General features: G+C 36.8%; 1 protein-coding gene across 3 annotated transcripts; it reads left to right on the plus strand.

The window, feature by feature from the left end:
* Nucleotides 1-51: 51 nt before the first annotated feature.
* BKGD (beta-keto-L-gulonate decarboxylase) lies at nt 52-18433 on the plus strand. Of its 3 annotated transcripts, none has more exons than XM_014785244.2 (9): nt 52-132; nt 3438-3589; nt 6129-6227; nt 9695-9768; nt 9944-10045; nt 11012-11188; nt 12179-12328; nt 16141-16257; nt 17234-18433. In XM_014785244.2, exons 2-9 carry the CDS (start codon nt 3535-3537, stop codon nt 17405-17407), a joined length of 948 nt encoding a protein of 315 aa, XP_014640730.1. In that variant the 5' UTR covers nt 52-132; nt 3438-3534; the 3' UTR covers nt 17408-18433. The 3 variants fall into 3 exon arrangements, with proteins under 3 accessions (XP_014640730.1, XP_087289715.1, XP_087289716.1); XM_087433589.1 differs by lacking the exon at nt 52-132 and adding an exon at nt 2354-2376; XM_087433590.1 differs by lacking the exons at nt 52-132; nt 3438-3589; nt 9695-9768 and having other exon boundaries at nt 6209-6227.
* Nucleotides 18434-21438: the final 3005 nt, after the last annotated feature.

Raw genomic sequence — 21438 nt, forward strand, 5'->3', positions numbered from 1 at the left:
GGGGCGCCATTTTGTTCGCGGCGAGGGGAGGAGCAATTAAAAGTGGGCGGAGCCTGATCGCGCTAACCCAGAGGAGGTGGAGCCGACTGAGCCAAGATCAGGGTGCAGGTGTAGGCTTCCCTAACGGACGAGGTAAGTGGAGTACCCAAGAATATTTCGGCAAATGACAAAAAGGAACTGTGGGGTGAAGAGAACGAAGTGGATGTGAACTGCAAGGAAGCGGCCACTCAGCCTGATTTGTTTCCGGTGGTCTCGCGTCTGCTGAGCTGTCGTAGAACCGCCGTTCCATAGCCTGGTCCCGGGTGTGTGGTGCCGGTGTGCTTTGCCATATTGTGTCTGTGTGTGCCTTCAGAAATCTCTTCTGGGTTCATTTGTTAAAGGATCACGCTCTGACCGTGACTCCAGTGTGTAACCTTTGTCCTGGAAGCCAGTGTGGCTCCACAGCACCCCCAGTCCCCTCCACCTTTGGACCTGTTTTGTTAGCTCGCTCTCCACTCTAAACTAAAGGTCAGCCTCCCAGGAGTTGGCTAACATGTCACAAGACAGCCAGCCGTGGATTTGTGTTTTTTTTTTCTGTTTTTTCCCCCTTAGTTCCCTGAAAGGTTACTACCGAGTGTTAAGATAAAACAGTTTACTAAACTTTGGGTTTTTTTGGTGGGTTTTTTCCCCCCAAAGTAGTCACAAAAAGGAATGAACTGGTTTGATTTGTCCAACCTTAGTTGGACTGAAAGGTTACTACCGAGTGTTAAGATAAAACAGTTTACTAAACTTTGGGTTTTTTTGGTGGGTTTTTTCCCCCCAAAGTAGTCACAAAAAGGAATGAACTGGTTTGATTTGTCCACTTTCAGACTTGTATCATATGATAAATCACTAAAGCTGTCTAGTCTTACTTTATAGTTAGTGTCGTCTCGGGATTGGACAGACCTTGAAAGGTAGAATCTGGTCTCTTTACTCAGTTTTGCTCTAAAAACTGCACAGTTCAAGGCATAAAAAGTCTAATCCTGTAGGCATTTCCACAGTCTGAAATACTGTAAGCTCCAGGACAGGGATCACATTCACTGTCATGTCAGGGAGCAGGCCCGGCCCCTACCCACACACACAGAAACACACTTAACACACGCTAGCACGTGGCCTTCTGGGCTGTTGGCTTGCCTAAGGCTCTACATTTCTAAACCAGTTATTCAGGCTGTAGCCTCCTAGGGTTGTACGTTGTTCCTATTTTGGTGGGGAAAGAAAACAAAAAAACCTGACCTTTTAAAGATAGTAAAAGGTGTAAAATTAGGATTGTATTTGAATTTAAACTTGAGTCTTTAATATTCCTACTGTAAGTAGAAATATCTAGAGTGGTTTTATTATCCTCATTGTAAATAAATATGGTATTATTGAGCAGATTTTGACATGCTTTTAATTAGTACTTGCTATTTTCTGATAAAGAAAATATGATGTTACTGTTTGGAAAATCTAGGTGAAGACTATACAGGAATTATTTGTATGTATTTTCTGTCCATCTGAAATTATTTCAAAAGAAAAAGTTAAAATTTGTCGTTCCTGAACAATTATAGATTATTCAGTTCAAAAATATGTTTGAGATAATTGAAATATGATTATATAGGACTTGGGGCCCATTATCAATAGTTTATATTTTCTTTGGGAGATCACATTATACATATTAAGTAATTAAAGGAGAATAAAAGTCGGTATTTGATAAAGTACTGAAGTAAATGTCAAGTCCTAAATGTGTGCAGGAGCATGTTTGTGAAGGATGTGTAGTTTCACATTATCAAAACTAGACCCCCAGTTTCTAAGAAACCTGTGACTCTTGGGAAAATTTTTTTTTAAAAATTTGTTTTTGCAAGAATTTTTCAAGTGATACTGAAGGATCATATTTCACTTACTAAGCATGTACCAGAGACTATTCAAATTAATGAGGTGTTCCATTAACAAATTTAATGAGAATTCCAACAGTGCTCCTAGAAACACCCTTAAAAGTTTTGTCTTTATTCCTTGCTGCAATTGGCCTAGAGGGCAGGATATCCTGCCCACCTCATATTACTTTTGTTTGGGTTGTTTGTGTGTGTGCGTGTGAGAAGATCAGCCCTGAGCTAACATCTGATGCCAATCCTCCTCTTTTGCTGAGGAAGTAAAGTCAGCCCTGGGCTAACTTCCTCTACTGTATTTGGGACGCCACCACAGCATGCCTTCACAAACGGTGCATCGGTGCGTGCCCGGGATCCGAACCTTCGAACCCCTGGCCGTTGCAGCAGAGCTCGCGCACTTAACCGCTACACCACTGGCCGGCCCCTGTCTTTTTTTTTTTTTTGTCTTCCTTTTATTTACCTACCTCTACTTGCATACTTCATCACCTGAACGCTTGACGTAAGATACTAATCTCTGTGTATATATGCCTACTTATTGTAAAATATACTTAACATGTATATTTAAAATGTCAAGTTATAATTGGTTAGATTATCAGAATAATTGAACATTAAAGCTGCTTACCAAGAAAGTATGTTTATTTGTAAATGAAAGTAATCGTTTGAATTTCAAAAGCTAATCATTTGTAGAAGTTTCCATTTCTCTTAGTAATTTAAACTTTCTTTTGTAAAAGAGATAGTCTAAGAAACTTGTTTAATTTTTAGCCTAAATGTCAAATATAGAATAGAAAACACAAATGATCTATTATAGAAGTATTTGAGCGTCCTGTACTGTTATCTACACCATTTAAATGCTTTTTCCTAAACCTTAATAACTACTTTTTGCTTCAGAACCTATATTCCTTAGACCAAGCATCAGAAAACTGCATGTTCGATCCAGATATGTGACTAAAGAGAATGAATCATGTCCCCGCTTGCTTTGGCATTTCTTCTTGTCTGTGTATTTTAAATATGTAAGCGATTTAAAGTATCCGTATTAAAAGAGGTGTTAAAAAGAAACAAGTCTGAAAATGGAGTCACTTGAGCTAAGCCCTTAGCACTTGGTTCATCAGTGAACCGAGACTTAATTGCAGTTTCAGCTTCTTCCAGGAGGGGAATTTTAAACCAATCAATCTGGAGTTTCCTCATCAATTCTGGTGAGGTAATCTGCATGGTAGACCCCCACCCTTCCCCAAAGGAAGGTGACCTTGCCTAGAACAATTCACTCTTTAGAAACGTCATTTTTCCTCCCCCTTCTGCCTTAAAAGCCTTCCATTCTGTACAGCTCCTTGGAGCTCCTCTCTGTTTGCTGGATGGGATGCTGCCTGATCCATGAACCATCAAATAAAGCCAATTAGATCTTCCGATTTACTCAGTTGAATTTTGCTTTCTAACAGAGGTTACTTGGGCATTTCTCACTTGGCCTATTAAATACCAGAAGCTGTGGTTGCCTTTCTGTGAGGACAAAAATCTGAATGCCCTTTTGCCCTCTTTATATAACTGAACTTTATTGTTCATTTCCAGAGCAGCAGCTGTTCATGCTGGGTGCATTGTGAACTCTGGTGATAATTAGCCTAAAAGAGCTTTAGTGGTACGTGCTCGAACCAAAAGAAGAAAGAAAATGGCTTGTGCTGAATATTCTTTACATGTGCCAAGTCTAGAGGAGCTTGTTGGAGGTAAATACAATACTAACTTTGAGTTTTTTAAATTATTCTAAGGAAAAAATTAAAAAGTAAAAATATTCTAAGATATAATTTATGCAATAGTACTTTCAATTCAGAACTCATTTTCCTTTTCGGTATCTGTTCTGTACTATGTTTATTGAGAGTCCAAAATTCTGCCCCTCCAAAAAAACTAAACTCACCATTTAAAGATTCTGGATACAATACCAACTTTATAGAATGAAAATAAATATATTAATCCAAGATTTAAGTATATGCGATGCCCAAAGTGTTGTACAATTTTGCTTTATTAACTGTTTACCAGTTACAATATTCTGTGTATAATCTAGTGTGGTATATTAATCTTGTTCCCGATATACTACTTTTTCCCTCTCTCTTGATATGCCAATGAACTTGCTTAGATTTCTCTGTGTATATTTTTATGTATTTCACCTGTTCGAACAACAATTTAAGACAGCTTCACAAGATAAATTAGAAGGAGGGGAAATAGATAAGAAAAAGAAAATAAGAATAGGAATATAAAGTGAAGCCAGGAACAGTACTGATCCAAAACTGTATGTTTAGCCTGTCGTAATGCTAACCTTTGTGTCACAGTGAACCTTTAGTTCTATTCTGATGGTGACTATAAAACCTTCCCTTATTTCTCAAAAATATCCTGGTAGTTCATCTGTCCTGATAAGATTGAAGTCAAGAAGTTATGGGGCCCGCCCGGTTGGTTGCCTAGTGGTTATTTCTCGTGTTCTGCTTCAGCGGCCTGGGATTCACTGATTTGGATCCTGGGGTTGGACCTACTCACTGCTCATCAAGCCATGCTGAGGCGGCATCCCACTTGGAAGAGCTACAACTCTACAACTATGATACACAACTATGTACTGGGGCTTTGGGGAGAAAAAAGAAAAAAAAAGAGGAAGATTGGCAACAGATGTTAGCACAGGGCCAATCTGCCTCAAAAATAAATAAATAAATAAATGTTTTGCTTGGTTGTAGCTCTTCTCTTATAACCTTCTTATTTTCTCCTAAATTGAATGGCAGCTAGTAAACAATCTGTACTGGCTGTATTTCTTTTCTATCAGTCTTTCTGTCTTCCTTGATATGACAGGACAGCTAGCAATCTTTTCTTTGGGTGCCTTTCTACAACTTATCTTCTCTTGTGTGTTTATGTTTCTATTTTCCTTCTATATGTACAGGATATATTCAGTACAAAATAGAGGTGGAATCTAGGTTTTTTTAGTTTAAAATTTATTTTCACTTTCTGCAGAAAATCTTATAGCAAGAACTTGGTCCCTTTGTAATTGATAAAAAATAGGTTTTACTATATTTCCACATACTGAATCTTAATTTATATATTCATAAGTCTGCAGTCATTCGTCTAGGGAGGGGAATTTTCCAGTCGGTTTGGTTTCTGTTTTCATATAGATGAAAGATCTGATATGGAGTATCTATATGGCTAGATTTAGGAGGACTTCATGTTTTTAGAGAGTCTGATTCTACAAGACTTAAACTAGTGGCTGACACTACTATCAGAAAAACTTTTATAAGAACTTTCCATCCTTGGGGCCGCCCCCGTGGCATAGTGGTTAAGTGCGCGTGCTCCGTTGCTGGCGGCCGGGGTTCGGATCCCTGGCACACACGGATGCACCACTTGTCAGGCCATGCTGTGGCGGTGTCCCATATAAAGTGGAGGAAGATGGGCACGGATGTTAGCCCAGGGCCAGTCTTCCTCAGCAAAAAGAGGAGGATTGGCATGGATGTTAGCTTAGGGCTGATCTTCCTCATAAAAAAAAAGAAGAAAGAACTTTCCATCCTTAAAAAGTACAGTGCTCTTAGATTTTTAACTTTGAGACACCTATGTTTGCTTTTTTACTTTTTTTATCGAATTATATCTACAGTAAAGAACACTAATCTTAAGTGTACAGCTTCATGAATTTTAACGTTTACAGGCATGTCACTGCCATCCAAATCAAGATATAAAATATTTCCAGCATCCCAGAAGGCTCATTCATGCACTTTCCCAGTCAATATCTCTACCCCAAGAGATAACCACTGTTCTGACATATGTCACCTTAGATTAGTTGCCTGTTTTTCCAATACCTATAAGTGAAGTCATATAGTATATATTCTTTTGTGTCTTGCTTCTTTTGCTCAACATTTTGTCTGTAAACATTAATGAAGTTGTTGTGTAATTGCTTACTTTCTAGCAGTTTGAATATTTACATTTCAATAGATCTTTGGAATCCTCTCCCCAAAAGAAAAGTAGTCCTCACCTGAGCGCAGTGTTTATCTTCAGTGGTTTGTAAACACTATGATTTCTAGTAGTATTTATGAAGGTATTTAGGTGTCTTAGTCTACATTATATCTTGTGATTAATTATGTGTCTAATGTCTAATTATATTCATTAATAAGACCATTTCTCCCTCTTTTAATTACATTAATTAGGTTGGGAGTGTGACACACAAAAAAGTTGAGGGAAGGTTTGATACGTGGTGGCAAATTTTCCCTAATGTTAAATAAGCCTTTTCCTTGTCTTTATTAGTTCTGCAGAAGGGGCTAAAGGAGAACTTTGCTGATGTCCAGGTCTCTGTAGTTGATTGCCCTGATTTGACTAAGGAGCCATTTACCTTTCCTGTAAGAGGTAAGCAATTTTTGCAGTTAGCTTTTGTTTTTCAGTCTTAATCCTTTTCTTAAACCAGAATTATTTTTAAAGATTATCTTAAATTATCTAAAAATAAAGGATATTGTTCCAACTTTTAGACTAAAGTGTGCTTAGTTTCTATGTTCACTGATTTCTTATATTGGTTAAATTTCATTTTATACCCTTGTGGAAAAATACTGTGTTTTATGCAGTTTCGTAGCTTCCACAGGTTATATAATAGATATTCAATAGGCTAGAATCCTTGATATTGCATGAGAGTTTTGTTTTTAATTGCTCAAGTGACTGTCATGGGAACTTCCTTTAATTTTTATGTTTTCGTTTATTTATTCAAGACCAGAAAGGATCTTAAAAGCCTTGTATTTGAATCATCTATTAAATACTTATACCCCTTCAACAAATTTGCCAAGTGATCATCCAACTAATGTTTAAAGTGAGAAGGAAGGGAAATTAATATTGGTTGAGTAAGTATAATTTGTCAGACAGTGTGATAGTTAACCTATATTTGATGTCTTAATTTTTACAATAGCAGTGCAAGGTAAGTACTAGCTCCAGTTTGTAGATGAGAAAACTGAGGCTCAGAGAGGCTAAGTAAGCTCAGTGTGAATCATAATCAGGATTCAAATCCAGGTCTGTCTGCTTCCCGAGTCCAACATTCTCCCATTATACCCTAATGTGATGAGAAATTTGGAGATAAAGACCCTCCTTTACTGTTTTATTACGTAATTGACATCTTTTTAAAAAATAGTTTTATGTAGAAGTCTTGGACTCTAGATCTTTCTCTGCCACACACAGATTTTATTACCCTGGGTAAGCCAATTAATGTATCTTGGCTTCAGATACATTAAAATTGGGGGCATTTGGGTGAAATCTTCTTTTTGGGTTTTTCCAGTTTAAACAGTCTTTGATTTTAAGTAGACCTGTAAATACTGTAAGTTTTGTGTACCTAATGGCAATTTCTCTTCACATCTTGAAAGCATTTAGCATAATACTTTTTTATAGGGTGTTTCTTCCAATTAAAAGACTAATATATTCTCCCCACTAAATAATTAATTAATTAAAATAAAATAAAAATCAGAAAACGCTGAAGAGTACAAGGAAAAATGGTTAATTTTAATTCTGTCATCCAAAGGGTTATATTTTGAAAAAGAGTTTTCTGGTCAATAATTTGTGCATCTTTAAATTACAATACTAGGGGCTGGTCCCATGGCCTAGCGGTTAAGTTTGGCGGGCTCCACTTCAGAGGTCCAGGTTTAGTTTCCAGGCAAAGACCTACACCACTTGTTGGTGGCCATGCTGTGGCAGGGACCCACATGCAAAACAGAGGAAGCCTGGCACAGATGTTAGCTCAGTGCAAATCTCCTCAGCAAAAACTAAATAAATAAATAAATTACAATACTAAGGAAGCTAGATATGTATGTGTGTATATTATATATGTATGATCTTTCATAAACATAGGCACTTTCTACAGGAACTAGTCTTGCTCAGTTGCTCAATGACTTGGTATTATTTGATCTCTCCACATATTTCATACTGTTTGGCCATTGCTGTCTGACATTTTCTTTCTTGTTTCTCTTCTGTCCCTGCCTCTTCTTCCTTGGTACCTTTCCTACCTCCATGATGTTCTTTCTTCCTCATTTCTCTTGGCTCCTTTCTCTTTGTGGCCGACTCTTAAATTTTGATGTTTCCCAGAATTCTTTCCTCAGTCTCTTCTTATTCTGTAAAGTATCTCTGGGATTTTTCATCTACTCCTGTGGGTTTTTTTTGTTTTGTTTTGGTTTTTTTGTTTTGTGAGGAAGATCAGCCCTGAGCTAACATCCATGCCAATCCTCCTCTTTTTGCTGAGAAAGACTGGCCCTGGGCTAATATCTGTGCCCATCTTCCTCCACTTTATATGGGACGCCACCACAGCATGACCTGACAAACAGTGTATCAGTGCGTGCCCAGGATCCAAACCCGGGCCGCCAGCAGCAGAGCACACGCACTTAACCACTAAGTTCTCCTGTGGTTTTAATTACTACTTGGATACAACAACTTTGAAATCTGTACATCTCACCTAGATCTCTTTTTCCACCTGTCTCCAGGACATCTCCACCTACATTTGCTAAGGACAACTTGAGGTCAACATGTCTAAAAGTTAACTTATTACTTCACCATAGTTGTCTTATTCTCTTTTCTTTGTTCTTTTTCTTAATTTCTTCTTCTCCATCTCTACAGTCACCATTTTTAGCTCATTACTTTTCTATTTGCTAAACTACTAAAATAGTCCTCTAATGGTTTCTCTAAACTTCAGCATTACTATCACTTATGAGAAAGAGTCTTAACCATGAGTAATTTCTGCTGATCCCATGGAAAACATTTCCAAAGTCCCTAATTTTAAATGGGACCTAAAGGAATTTTGTACCTCTACCCTCTGCACAGCTGAAGAAATAGAGCCATTATATCTACTTTATTGTAGAATGATGTTAGTATGAAACTGACAATACTACCTTTTCTCAGACAAAGGTAATTATTTTCCGCTCTACATATTAAAAAAAAAAGAATTTGCCTTCTCCCCAATTGTGTCTAGCTGTACCTGTGATGTTAATTTAAAATGTAAGTAGAAAGTTCCTAGCATCTGAAGTTACCTCTAATTACTTGTCATTTTTATAAACAACCTTGGGAATAAACAACTTTGACAAGATGATTTTACAATATGGATTTCTAAAAGAACTAATATTCCACCAGAGCAAAATATTTTATTTTATTTTTTTATTGTCTTCCTTTTTTTTTTTTTTTTGGTGAGGAAGATCATCCCTGAGCTAACATCCACGCTAATCCTCCTCTTTTTGCTGAGGAAGACCGGCTCTGTGCTAACATCTATTGCCAATCCTCCTTTTTTTCTCACAAAGCCCCAGTAGATAGTTGTATGTCATAGTTGCACTTCCTTCTAGTTGCTGTATGTGGGACGCAGCCTCAGCAGGGCCGGAGAAGCGGTGCGTCGGTGCGCCCCCGGGATCCGAACCCAGGCCCCCAGGAGCAGAGTGCACGCACTTAACCGCTAAGCCACGGGGCCGACCCCCAAAATATTTTAAATTAAAATACAATTTTAGCTAAAACCCTGTCTGTCCTCAAAAAGAGATTTTTAAAGGAATAAGTCAATATAGACTAATTCTAGAAACCTCATCCAATCCATACTTTAGCCCCAGGTCTAGCCCTTGCTCTATCACAACTTTCTCTTGCCTTTATGCTAACTACATTAAGTCATGCATGCTTATGACAATACTGGAGACACAGGCAGTTAGAATAGGACAGGGGTCCTAGCTCCTTATATTTTCCAACCCCTGCTATTTGTAAAACTATGAGAATGGAAAAGTTTTATACTCTTAATAAATTAAATTAGTGTCTTCTGGTATTTTCTACTAAAATTAAATGTTTGCCTATTTTTAAGATGGCTTATTTTTTTTTAGGCATCTGTGGGAAAACTAGAATTGCAGAAGTAGGAGGTGTGCCTTACTTAATGCCTCTTGTAAATAAAACAAAAGTAAGTGTACTTTGCATTCATATGAAGATTATAGAAGTTGGCTTGATTCCTCTTTTTATTATTAGAAGATCCATTGACCAATGTGGTAAGGAAGTATTAATGGACTCATAATAACAAGTAAACCAGGGAATTTGTAATGAGTTGATTTAAATAATATTTTTTTCCTCTTGTATAGGTTTATGATCTAAATAAGATTGCAAAAGAAATCAAGCTTCCTGGAGCTTTTATTCTTGGAGCCGGGGCAGGCCCATTTCAGACTCTTGGGTTCAATTCTGAGGTCAGTATATATATAATATAATTATTTTATCATATCGATTTGACATTTGGTTTGCATTTTTCCTTTTACTGTCCTATCAGAAATCCTGCTTTCTAAATGAATTGTCATTGGTTGCTATCATATCTCTCTACAGATTTGATACTGTTTGATACAGATTTGGACTAGAGCATATGCTCCAATTGGTCCAACTGTAATGGCGCACTAACCTCTCATTTCAGATTTTCTTAGCATATACACTCAGTCTTAGATGAGTCGATCCAAGGTCCTGTGGTCTGCTGAGGACTTTGGATTGTGAAAGATTTTAATCCTGACACATCGGAGGATTCCTAGCTTCTTTATAAATCTTTGCTTTTGGTATGAGGGCAGCTTTCAATCAGAAAATGAATGGAATATTTAATGATCTAGTCAATTCCCTCTTTCAGACCAAGTAGTAGGGACTTACCACAGTAGTATGACGATTAGTTACAGAAGGTAATATCTATTACTATGTATGTAAGTATACTTCCAACATAAAGCTATCAACTGTTTGTCTTCACATCTCATGAATGGAAGAGTGAGTGACCTCTTCAGTCTGCCCCTTCTCTCATAACCTCTACAAATGTTACCATTAGTCAAAAACCATACAAGTCCTTTGCAGAAACATTAATATAATTTGCATAGTATTCCGGATATAAAAAAACTTTAAAATTTAAAATTAGATGTTTTAAAGCAAATGTTACAATGTTATAGAAACACTATAACAAATACTGTAAACATTTTATAAAATGTTTTCAGTTTTTTGATATTTGTAAATGTTAAACAGTTTTAACTCTAAAATTAAACATTTCCTATTTCGTGTTTTCTTATTAGGTCTTGAAATAAAATGTCTTAAAGTCTGGGATAAAATGTTTTGTTACATTATTCAAGATACTCTCTCTGCATAGAGATACTAAGATTTACTAATTACCTTATTTATTTTCTTTTCAGTTTATGCCAGTTGTTCAAACAGAAGGTGAACATAAACCCCCTGTGAATGGAAGTTACTTTGCCCGTATTAACCCTGCAGATGGAGGGTGTCTGCTAGAGAAATACAGTGAGAAATATCATGATTTTGGGTGTGCCTTAATGGCTAATCTTTTTGCCAGTAAGGGCCAACCTGGAAAGGTGATTTTCTTCATAAAAACACAGTATTCTCCAAAAGTTCTCAGATAGCTAAAAATTTGAACTTTTATTGCCATAAATGCGGTTTTCTTAAGAAAATCCAAAGCTACCTAAGTCAAAGCTCTTTAAATAACCCAGTTATGAAAGATTCAGAGAGTACTACAGTCAGAGTAAAAGTCTCATTTGAAACTGAGGTTAAAAATAATACTTAGTAAGCAATACCTTTTTTTCTGAGGAACTAAAAGGTAACAGGATATTATCTGGGGAGTAAGTTAGTCAAATAGATGAACCATGCAGCTGAAATAAATACATAATGTCTACCTATAGTTAGTATATATGCCATTTGTTCATTCCTGACTGATCAGACATTGAGCTAGATAGAAATGATGGTAGCAAAAAGTTATAGCAAGAAGGAGGTAAGGAGAATTAATGCCTTACTTCATATTTACTTCCTGTTAGTACATAAAATGATGATTTCAGTTTTACCAGTTGTGAGAACTCTTACATTTTCTAAATAGAGATAGCTACTTCAGTTACTCTGAGAAATGAGGTAGTGAAGTAAAAGTACCTAATAAAGTGGAGGTAACATAAATCCAGAATTTTAAAGGAGCTGAGAAAATGTAATCATTTTCCTCTCCCCTCCAATTTTCAGAGGTTAATCCCTTTAAAGCCAAGAAATTCTCAACTTTTTAGTACCTTGACATATAATGATAAGACTCTCCCGAGTTCAGTGTAGGATTCAGCTATAAGTCTCTTTCTCAGTCCAAGAAAGCATGAATAAGACTTATTATTAGAGTAAATGATGTATAACTCATATAAATATTATTGATCAAGACTTACAGAGGATTGAGACACCTCAACTATCTGGGTGCTCTAAACAAACAAGTGAATATTTGCTTGATGGCATTAGATTATATAGTGTTTTACTTGGTATTTATTTACATAAAATCTTGCAGCTTAGAACAATGGTATGCATATTTATGTCCTCTCTAGGTCATTGAGGTGAAAGCCAAAAGAAGAACTGGAAAACTTAACTTTGTGACTTGTATGAGACAGACTCTTGAAAAACATTATGGAAATAAGCCTGTAGGGATGGGAGGTACTTTCCTAGTTCAGAAGGGAAAAGTGAAGACTCACATTATGGTAAGGGCCTGTGTGTGTGTGCATGCATACATGTGTGGTATGTTTATGTGCACATGTGCTTAAGATCTTAGTATTTTTTAAATATACATTGAGAATTCTACCTTTAAAGACACCCTGAACAAATCCCTTTACTATGATTATATCACTTTAAAATTTTATTTATTTATTTATTTATTTTTTCTGCGAGGAAGATCAGCCCTGAGCTAACATCTGATGCCAATCCTCCTCTTTTTTCTGAGGAAGACTAGCCCTGAGCCAACATCCGTGCCCATCCTCATCTACTTTATATGGGATGCCACCACATCGTGGCTCGACACACCATGCATCAGTGTGCGCCCTGAATCCGGGCGGAGCGTGCGCACCCAACCGCTTGCGCCACCGGGCTGGCCCTGTATCACTTTAAAATTTTAATGACAAATAATACAGTAAATCATATTGTGCAATAATGCCCAGCTAGAGTCCTTTTTTCATGTTAATATTTAGAACTTTCTTTTCAGTGTGTTTGTTTTTAAGATCAAAATAGATGTGAGTGGGGGCCGGCCCCATGGCATGGTGGTTAAGTGCACGCGCTCTGCTGCTGGCGGCCTGGGGTTCGGATCCTGGCCACGCACCCAACACACTGCTTGTCAGGCCATGCTGTGGCGGTGTCCCATATAAAGTGGAGGAAGATGGGCATGGATGTTAGCCTAGGGCTGATCTTCCTCAGCAAAAAGAGGAGGATTGGCATGGATGTTAGCTCAGGGCTGATCTTCCTCACAAAAAAAAAAAAAACGAACAGATGTGAGTGTAAGCCTTAGAAACTGATTATTATTTTCATTGCCAGAATCCCAAACATAATACATAGACTTTGCTATTAAGATGGTTGTGGTTTTGGGGAAAGAACTGATTATGAAAATTATAATCTTATGGGCTAAGTATAATAAATTTATAAGAGACTAAGGATGGAATACCATATGAAGACAGACTCAGGGCATTCAGGACTTTTACAATAATTTTTAGTAGGTGAATGAATGAATGAAGTATGAAAGTGATTACAACTTAACTTCCTCTTTGCTTTATCAGTAAAGCCATCAGAAAATGTATTGTTTTAATGTTTTTTATCCAGGTAAGTTTTTTTTTTCTTTTGCTGTGGAAGATTCGCCCTGAGCTAACATCTGTTGCCAATCTTCCTCTTTTTTTGTATGTGAGCTGCTGCCACAGCATGCCCACTGGCAGACGAGTGGTAGAGGTCTGCACCTGGGAACTGAACCTGGGCCACCAAAGCTGAGCATGCCGAACTTAACTACTGGCTGGTGGTTGGCCAGGGCTGGCCCAATCCTGATAATTTTAAATGGCAAGCCAGCTGATCCTCTATAGAAAGACACAATATTTGTAAAACTACTTAATACTTTCCAAATTATTTATAACAAAATTATAGATAAATCTATTTGTAAATACCAAAGGATTATAGGATTTTTTTAAAATTCAAGTACACAATACTTTATTATTAACTATAGTTACCATGATGTACATTAGATCTCTAGAACTTGTTCATTTTATAACTCAAAGTTTGTACCCTTTGGCCAACATCTCCCCATTTCCTCCAATCCCCCAACCCCTGGCAACCACCATTCTACTCGCTGTTTCTCTAAATTGGACTTTTTTAGATTCCACGTATAAGTGATATCATGCAATATTTATCTTTCTATGTCTGACTTATTTCGCTTAGTATAATGTCCTCCAAGTTCATCCACATTGTTGCAAATGGCAGGATTTCCTTCTTTTTTAAGCCTGAATAATATTCTATGTATATATAAATAGATGGATATTACAATTTCTTTCTCCATTCATTTGTTGTTGGACACTTAGGTTGTTTCCATATCTTGGCTATTGTGAATAATGCTGCAATGAACATAGGAGTACAGATATTTCTTCAAGATACTGATGTCATTTTCTTTGGATAAATACCTAAAAGTAGAATTGCTGGATCAGATAGTACTTCTATTTTTAATTTTTTGAGGGACTTCCCTGCTGTTTTACACAATGGTTCTACCAGTTTACATTCCCACCAACAGTGTACAAGGGTTGCCTTTTCTCCACATCCTTGCCAACACTTGTTATCTCTTGTCTTTTTCATAAAAGCCATCCTCACTGGAGTGAGGTGTTATTTCATGGTTTTGATTTGCATTTCCCTGATGAATAGTGATGTTGAGCACTTTTTCATATACCTGTTGTCCATTTGTATGTCTTCTTTGGAGAAATATCTAATTCAGTTCCTTTGCCCATTTTTTAATTGGATTGTTTTTTTGCTGTTGAATTCTGTGAGTTCCTTATATATTTTGGATATTTACCCTTATCAGATATGTGGTTTGCGAATGTTTTCTCCCATTCCATAGGTTGCCTTTTCATTTTGTTGACTATTTCCTTTGCTGTGCAGAAGCTTTTTAGTTTGATGTAGAACTACTTGTTTATTTTTCCTTTTGTTGCCTGTACTTTTGATGTCATATCCAAAAAGTCAAATCCAGTGTCATGAAACTTTTCCCCGATGTTTTCTTTTAAGAGTGTTATAGTTTTAGCTCTTACATTTAGGTCTTTTATCCATTTGAGTTAATTTTTGTATACAGTGTAAAGTAAGTGTCTAACTTCATTCTTTTGTATGTGAATATTCAGTTTTCCCAACACCATTTGGTGAAAAGACTGCCCTTTCCCCATTGAATGATCTTGGCACCCTTGTCGAAAATCATTTGACCATATATGCAAGGTTTATTTCTGGGATCTCTGTTCTATTCCATTCATCTGTATGTATGTCTTTTTGCCAATATCACACGGTTTTGATTGCTATAGCTTTGTAGTTAAGTTCGATATCAGAAAGTATCAGACCTCCAAATTTCTTCTTCTTTTTCAAGATTGTTTTGGCTATTCAGAGTCCTTTGAGATTTAATATGAATTTTAGGATTGATTTTTTTTTTTTTTATAATTTTATTTATTTATTTTTTCCCCAAAGCCCCAGCAGATAATTGTATGTCATAGTTGCACATCCTTCTAGTTGCTGTATGTGGGACGCGGCCTCAGCATGGCCAGAGAAGCGGTACGTCAGTGTGCGCCCGGGATCCGAACCCGGCCGCCAGCAGCAGAGCGTGAGCGCTTAACCGCTAAGCCACCAGGCCGGCCCAGGATTGATTTTTCTATTTCTGCAAAAGCATCATTGGGATTTTGATAGGAATTACATTGACTCTTTAGATTGCTTTTGGTAGTATTGACATCTTAACAATATTAAGTTGTCCAATTCATGAACACAGGATGTCTTTCCATTTATTGGAGTCTTTTTAAATTCCTTTCAGCGATGCTCTGGGGGCTAGCCCGGTTGTGCAGTGGTTAACTGCTCTCGCTCCACTTCAGCAGCCTGAGGTTCGGAGGTTCGGATCCCGGGCATGCACCTACGCACTGCTTGTCAAGCCATGCTGTGGCGGCGTCCCATATAAAGTAGAGGAAGATGGGCACAGTTGTTAGCTCAGGGCCAATCTTCCTCAGCAAAAAGAGGAGAATTGGCATCAGATGTTGGCTCCGGGCTAATCTTCCTCACAATTACTTAAATAAATAAGTAAATATTAATAGACTTATTCCTTCATTTATTCATTCATATGTTTTAGTGTGTACACATGGATTGGTGATCCTTTTGAAAACTAGAGTGTGTAACTCCTTTTGATGTCAGAAATAGTCAATAGAATGTATAAGGCTTAAAGTTTTTAACTTAATGAAATTATAAATAATTTAAATTTTTAATTCTCAATAATATTCAGTATGTTTACCTGTTTAATGATCTTTTATTGTAGCCTGCGGAATTTTCTTCCTGCCCATTGAACTCTGATGAAGAGGTGAATAAATGGTTGCATTTTTATGAGATGAAGGCTCCTTTGGTTTGTCTGCCAGTTTTTGTCTCCAGGGACCCAGTAAGTCTATGTCTTTCTTTACATTGCAGTGTACTACAATGATAATGCTCAATTTTTAGGATATTCTTTTAGAATTAAGCTTTTTGTGAACAAATTAGAACTTTTTGTGTTGCTATTTAGAAACTAGGATAATCTCTAGAATTATCTTGAAATATAAGGGAGTAGGTGGCTAACCACCCTATGAGTTAGGCAGAGCAGATTTTACCTTTGAGGAGATGAAGGCACAGTCATGTTAAATAACACCCAAAGTCATGTTGTTAAATGGTAGAATCACAACAGGATTCATGTCTCCTGTCATCTTATTTGCTGTTCATTATACTGTTCATTATATTCTGATACTATATACTAGAAAAAAATATTATAATATAGACCAATTCACAGCAAATATCTACGAAAATACTGACTAGTCATATCTTTTGATCCAGTGATTACATGTCTAGGAATTTATCCTTAAATATTTGCATAAGTGTGTAAAATGGTTAGTTAGAAGGTTATTCATGACAACACTGCTGTAATAAGCAGAAGAATTGGAAGTAATCTAAATGTCAGTTGGAAGTGGTATATATGTACAATAGAATACCATGTAGGTGTAAAAGAATGAGAAGGCTCTTTTATGATCTGATATACAAAGATCTGAAAGCTATGTTGTTAAATGAAGAAAAGCAATACGCAGCACAGTATGTACAGAGTGTTACCACTTGAGGGGGAAAACAAGTAAATCTTTCTGAAAGGATACAGAAGAAACTGCTTACACTGGTTGCCTACAAGAAAAGGAAATGAGTGGTGAGGGCAGGAGATGGAAAGATACATTTTACTGTTTTGCACCCTTTGAATTTTGAATCATGTGAATGTATTACATTCTTAAAGAATAAAATAAAAACTATTGCAACATAAATGAAAAAGGTCTCCCTCACCCTTAAACAAATTCTATCCAAAATAATTTGAACACTAACCGATAGTTTGTCTGTTGCCCTAGGGGTTCGATTTGCGATTGGAGCACACTCATTTTTTCAGTCATCATGGAGAAGGTGGACACTACCATTATGACACTACCCCTGATATAGTGGAGTATCTTGGATACTTCTTACCTGCAGAGTTTCTCTATCGCATTGATCAACCAAAAGAGACCCATTCATTTGGGCGAGATTAAATCAACTGATACTCATTTAGAAAAAGAAATAATTAACTAAGGTTTATTAATTAACTCATTAATTGATACTAATATAAAATCCAATAGAAGTGATGTCACTACTTAAACCCTATATTTTTGGCCTTTGAAATGAAAGGTTGTTGACGTTGTACTCTGGCTTATTTCATAGATCTATCTGAAAGAGATGATTGGGAACAAAGATACATAATGGAGATGTTCTTCATTATTCTTTTATCCTAAAAACCAGTCTTATGTTTATACCATATATATAAACATGATCAGGAATCATGTGATTATTCCTACTGTTTAATAGTAATAACTTACATTTGTATAACATTATTAAATTTTTCAAATTAGTCTCACAACTGCTAAGTGGATGTCTTAGAAAATCACTGTTGGAAATGTTGATAGTTGTTGAATCTTTTGTATTGAATTTTAAAAATCCATTTTAGAAGTCAGAGTAACCTTTTTTCATGGAATAAGGTGGTCAAAGGGAGCAACTTTACCCCTTTGGGTTAAGTTGAACCGTACTCAGAAGTCTGCATTTTGCCTTTCACAAACATTAGCGAATCAGGTTAGCCATGATTCCTCCTTTGTTTGGATTGCCAATTGCAAGCAGTTTGTACCTTGTTGGTTATTTGCAAGAAGAGAAAGGAAAGGAAATGGCATCAAAGTGCAACATTGAAGTGAGTATACTCTAACTTATAAATGAGGCTATTGCTAAACATGACCACGGTCCTTCATGAAATATAAAATTATACTCTTACTGATTATAATGGTTGAAATTTTCTTCAGTGTTCTTCTGTAATAATCATTAGCCAGAAATCAGCTCTCTAATCTTACTAATGCCAACAATGTGCAGATTAGGAGCTCCTTAGTAGATAATAAATCTTCAAAAAATAATGTTGATTGTCTTTGGATGTTAGCTATAACATGTCCTATGAGTATAAATTCCAAAGTATTATTTTTAAATAAACACTAGTTCGTAGCAAAAAAATGAATAAAAATTTTATATTCATAATATAATGTTGTATTTCTTTTTAATACCTAATACTTAACTCCAGAAAAAATAATATTAGTATTTTTTCATTTAACAAATACATAGTTAACACCTACCCTGCCCTCTGGAATGTAAGCTCCATGAGGGCCAGGGCTTTGGTCACCACTATAGCACTGTGCCTTTACCAGTACCTGGCCAAAGTAAGCACTCAATTAATATTTGTTGAATGAATGACTAGGTGGATGATTATGCCAGACACTTCACTAGATGCTGGGGATCTATCATTCAGTCATTTATATGGTAGGGTAAGACAAACGATAAGTAGATACATATTATGTCATATGGTATTGAGTGCTATGAAGAGAAATAAAGCAGAGGATGGACTGTGAAGGAGGATGCTATTTTCTTGTGGCCATGCTAAGACAGGATGGACTCCCCACCTAAAATTCAGTCAGAGGTCAGATGAAGTCACACACACATACCAACAGGGTATGAAAGGGTTTATTACTCACGTAATGAGGCTTTTTGGGGAAAGCAGGGCAGCTCCCAAGCAAGTCCAAAAATAGCTTGAGAGAACAGGGAAAGGAGACTGGCGTGGGGGTTTTATGGTGGTTAAGGGTAGGGCCAGGGTGATGGTTCTGCATGCAGTGTGAATTTCCCATAGGTGTCGAAGGAAGGAGCAGCCAGGCTTTCTTATCAGCTTACCCAAATGTGGGGCAGAGGGGAAGAAGGGAGAGTAAGGCTTAATAGCTGTCAGCAGTCAAACATCAAAAATGGAATCAGACTCTACATTACACATTTTATATCGGGAGATCAGGGAAAGCCTCTCGGATAAAGAGACATTGGAGCAAAGACCTGAAGAAAAGAGAGCGAGCCATGAAGTTATTTGGAGAAACATCCTTCCTAGCAATTCAAAGGCTCAGAGGCAGAAGAGGACTTGGTGTGTTCAAGAAACAGCAAGGAAGCCATTGTGAACAAACAGGATCACCTGACTATGGAGCTAACATCTAGTGCATGGTCTGAGAAGCAATTTTTTAAATGCTATATATATACACACCACCTGACATATTATGTATCTGCTTATATATATATATGCAAAATTATTTGTTAATGCCATATTCACTTTAAAATTAGGAATGTGTCAAGGATGCCCAACATCATGAACTACTGGAGTATCAACCAGGAAAGAAGACAAGAAAGAACAGCTATAACAACTGAAAAGGATGAAAAAAAATTTGAGGGGGCTGGCCCAGTGGCGAAGCGGGTTAAGTTCACACACTCCGCTTCGGCGGCCCGGGGTTCACGGGTTCAGATCCCGGGTTCAGACACCACTTATCAAGCCATGCTGTGGTGGCGTCCCATATAAAGTAGAGGAAGATGGGCACAGATGTTAGCCCAGGGCTAATCTGTCTCAGCAAAAAGGAGGAGGATTGGCAACAGATGTTAGCTCAGGGCTAATCTTCCTCAAAAAAAAAAAAAATTTTTTTTTAGCAGAAAACATGATTGACTTCTTAGAAAACCCAAGATAATCTATAATGAAATTATTAGACTGAGTTCAAAAAGGTTCCTAAATATAAAATCAATATACAATACAGTAGTCCCCCATTATCTGCGGGGGAAACATTCCAAGACCCCCAGTGGATACCTGAAACTGCATTTTCTATACTGTTTTTTCCTACACATAGATGCCTATCATAAAGTTTAATTTATAAATTAGGCACAGTAAGACATTAACAATAATAACTAATAATAGAACAATTATAAAAAATATTTTGTAATAAAAGTTGCTGTAGGTCTTAGCAGTCTCAGCATATGATTGTTTTTCTTTCCTTATTAAGTCAAAAACTTTCACCTTTTCACTTAAAGGAAGCACTTTACAGTTTTTCTTTGGCAGAACAGAATTGCCAGCATCACTACTCTCTTGCTCTTTGGGGTCGTTATTAAGTAAAATAAGGGTTACTTGAACACAAGCACTGCAATATCTCGGCAGTCCATGTGATAACTGAGAGGGCTACTAAGTGACTAATGGGCAGTAGCATAGACAGCATGGATGTGCTAGACAAAGGGATGATTCACACCCCCAGCGGGACAGAGTGGGACGGTGTGAGATTTCATCACACTACTCAGAATGGTGTGCAATTTAAAACTTATGAATTGTTTATTTCTGGAATTTTCCATTTAATACTTTCAGACCATGGTTGACCACAGGTAACTGAAACCATGGAAAGTGAAACTGTGGATAAGGGGGACTACCATACAGATCTTTGACTTATGATGGGGTTACATCTTGATAAACCCATCATAAGTTGAAAATGCATTTAATACACCTAACCTACCAAACATCATGGCTTAGCCTAGGCTGTCTTAGCTACAGCTGGGGGCAAAATCATCTAACACAAAGCCTATTTTATAATCAAGTGTTGAATATCTCCTGTAATCTATTGAATACTGTACTGAAAGTGACAAACAGTATGGGTATGTGGGTAGAGAATGGTTGTAAGTGTATTGGTTGTTTACCCTTATGATCACATGGCTGACTGGGAGCTGCGGCTCACTGCCACTGTCCAGCATCATGAGAGAGTATCCTATAGCATATTGCTAGCCTGGGAAAAGATCAAAATTCAAAATTCGAAGTACGGTTTCTAGGGAATGAGTATCACTTTTGCACCACGGTAAAGTCGAAAAATCATAGTTGAACCATCCTAAGTCAGGGACGTCTGTAATGAGCTGTATTTCTGCACACCAACAACAAACAGTTAAAATGTGAATGTGAATTTGAAAAAGATATCAACTACAATGTTATCAAAAGTACATAGCAATATTTTTATTTAACAAAAATTATATATAACCTTTATGGAGAAAATCATAAAACTTGAAAACTTAAAGAAGTGCCAAATAAATAGTTATATCTGGGAAGATACAATCTCATAGAAATATCAGTTCTTCTCAAATCTATAAATTCAATTCAATGCCAGTCTAATCCTAGTAGTGCATTTCATAGAACCTCACCAGTTAATTCTAAACTCTATGG

The sequence above is a fragment of the Ceratotherium simum genome, chromosome 7, assembly GCF_057802395.1.
Source record: "Ceratotherium simum simum isolate JZ-2026a chromosome 7, ASM5780239v1, whole genome shotgun sequence".
Lineage (NCBI taxonomy): Eukaryota > Metazoa > Chordata > Mammalia > Perissodactyla > Rhinocerotidae > Ceratotherium > Ceratotherium simum.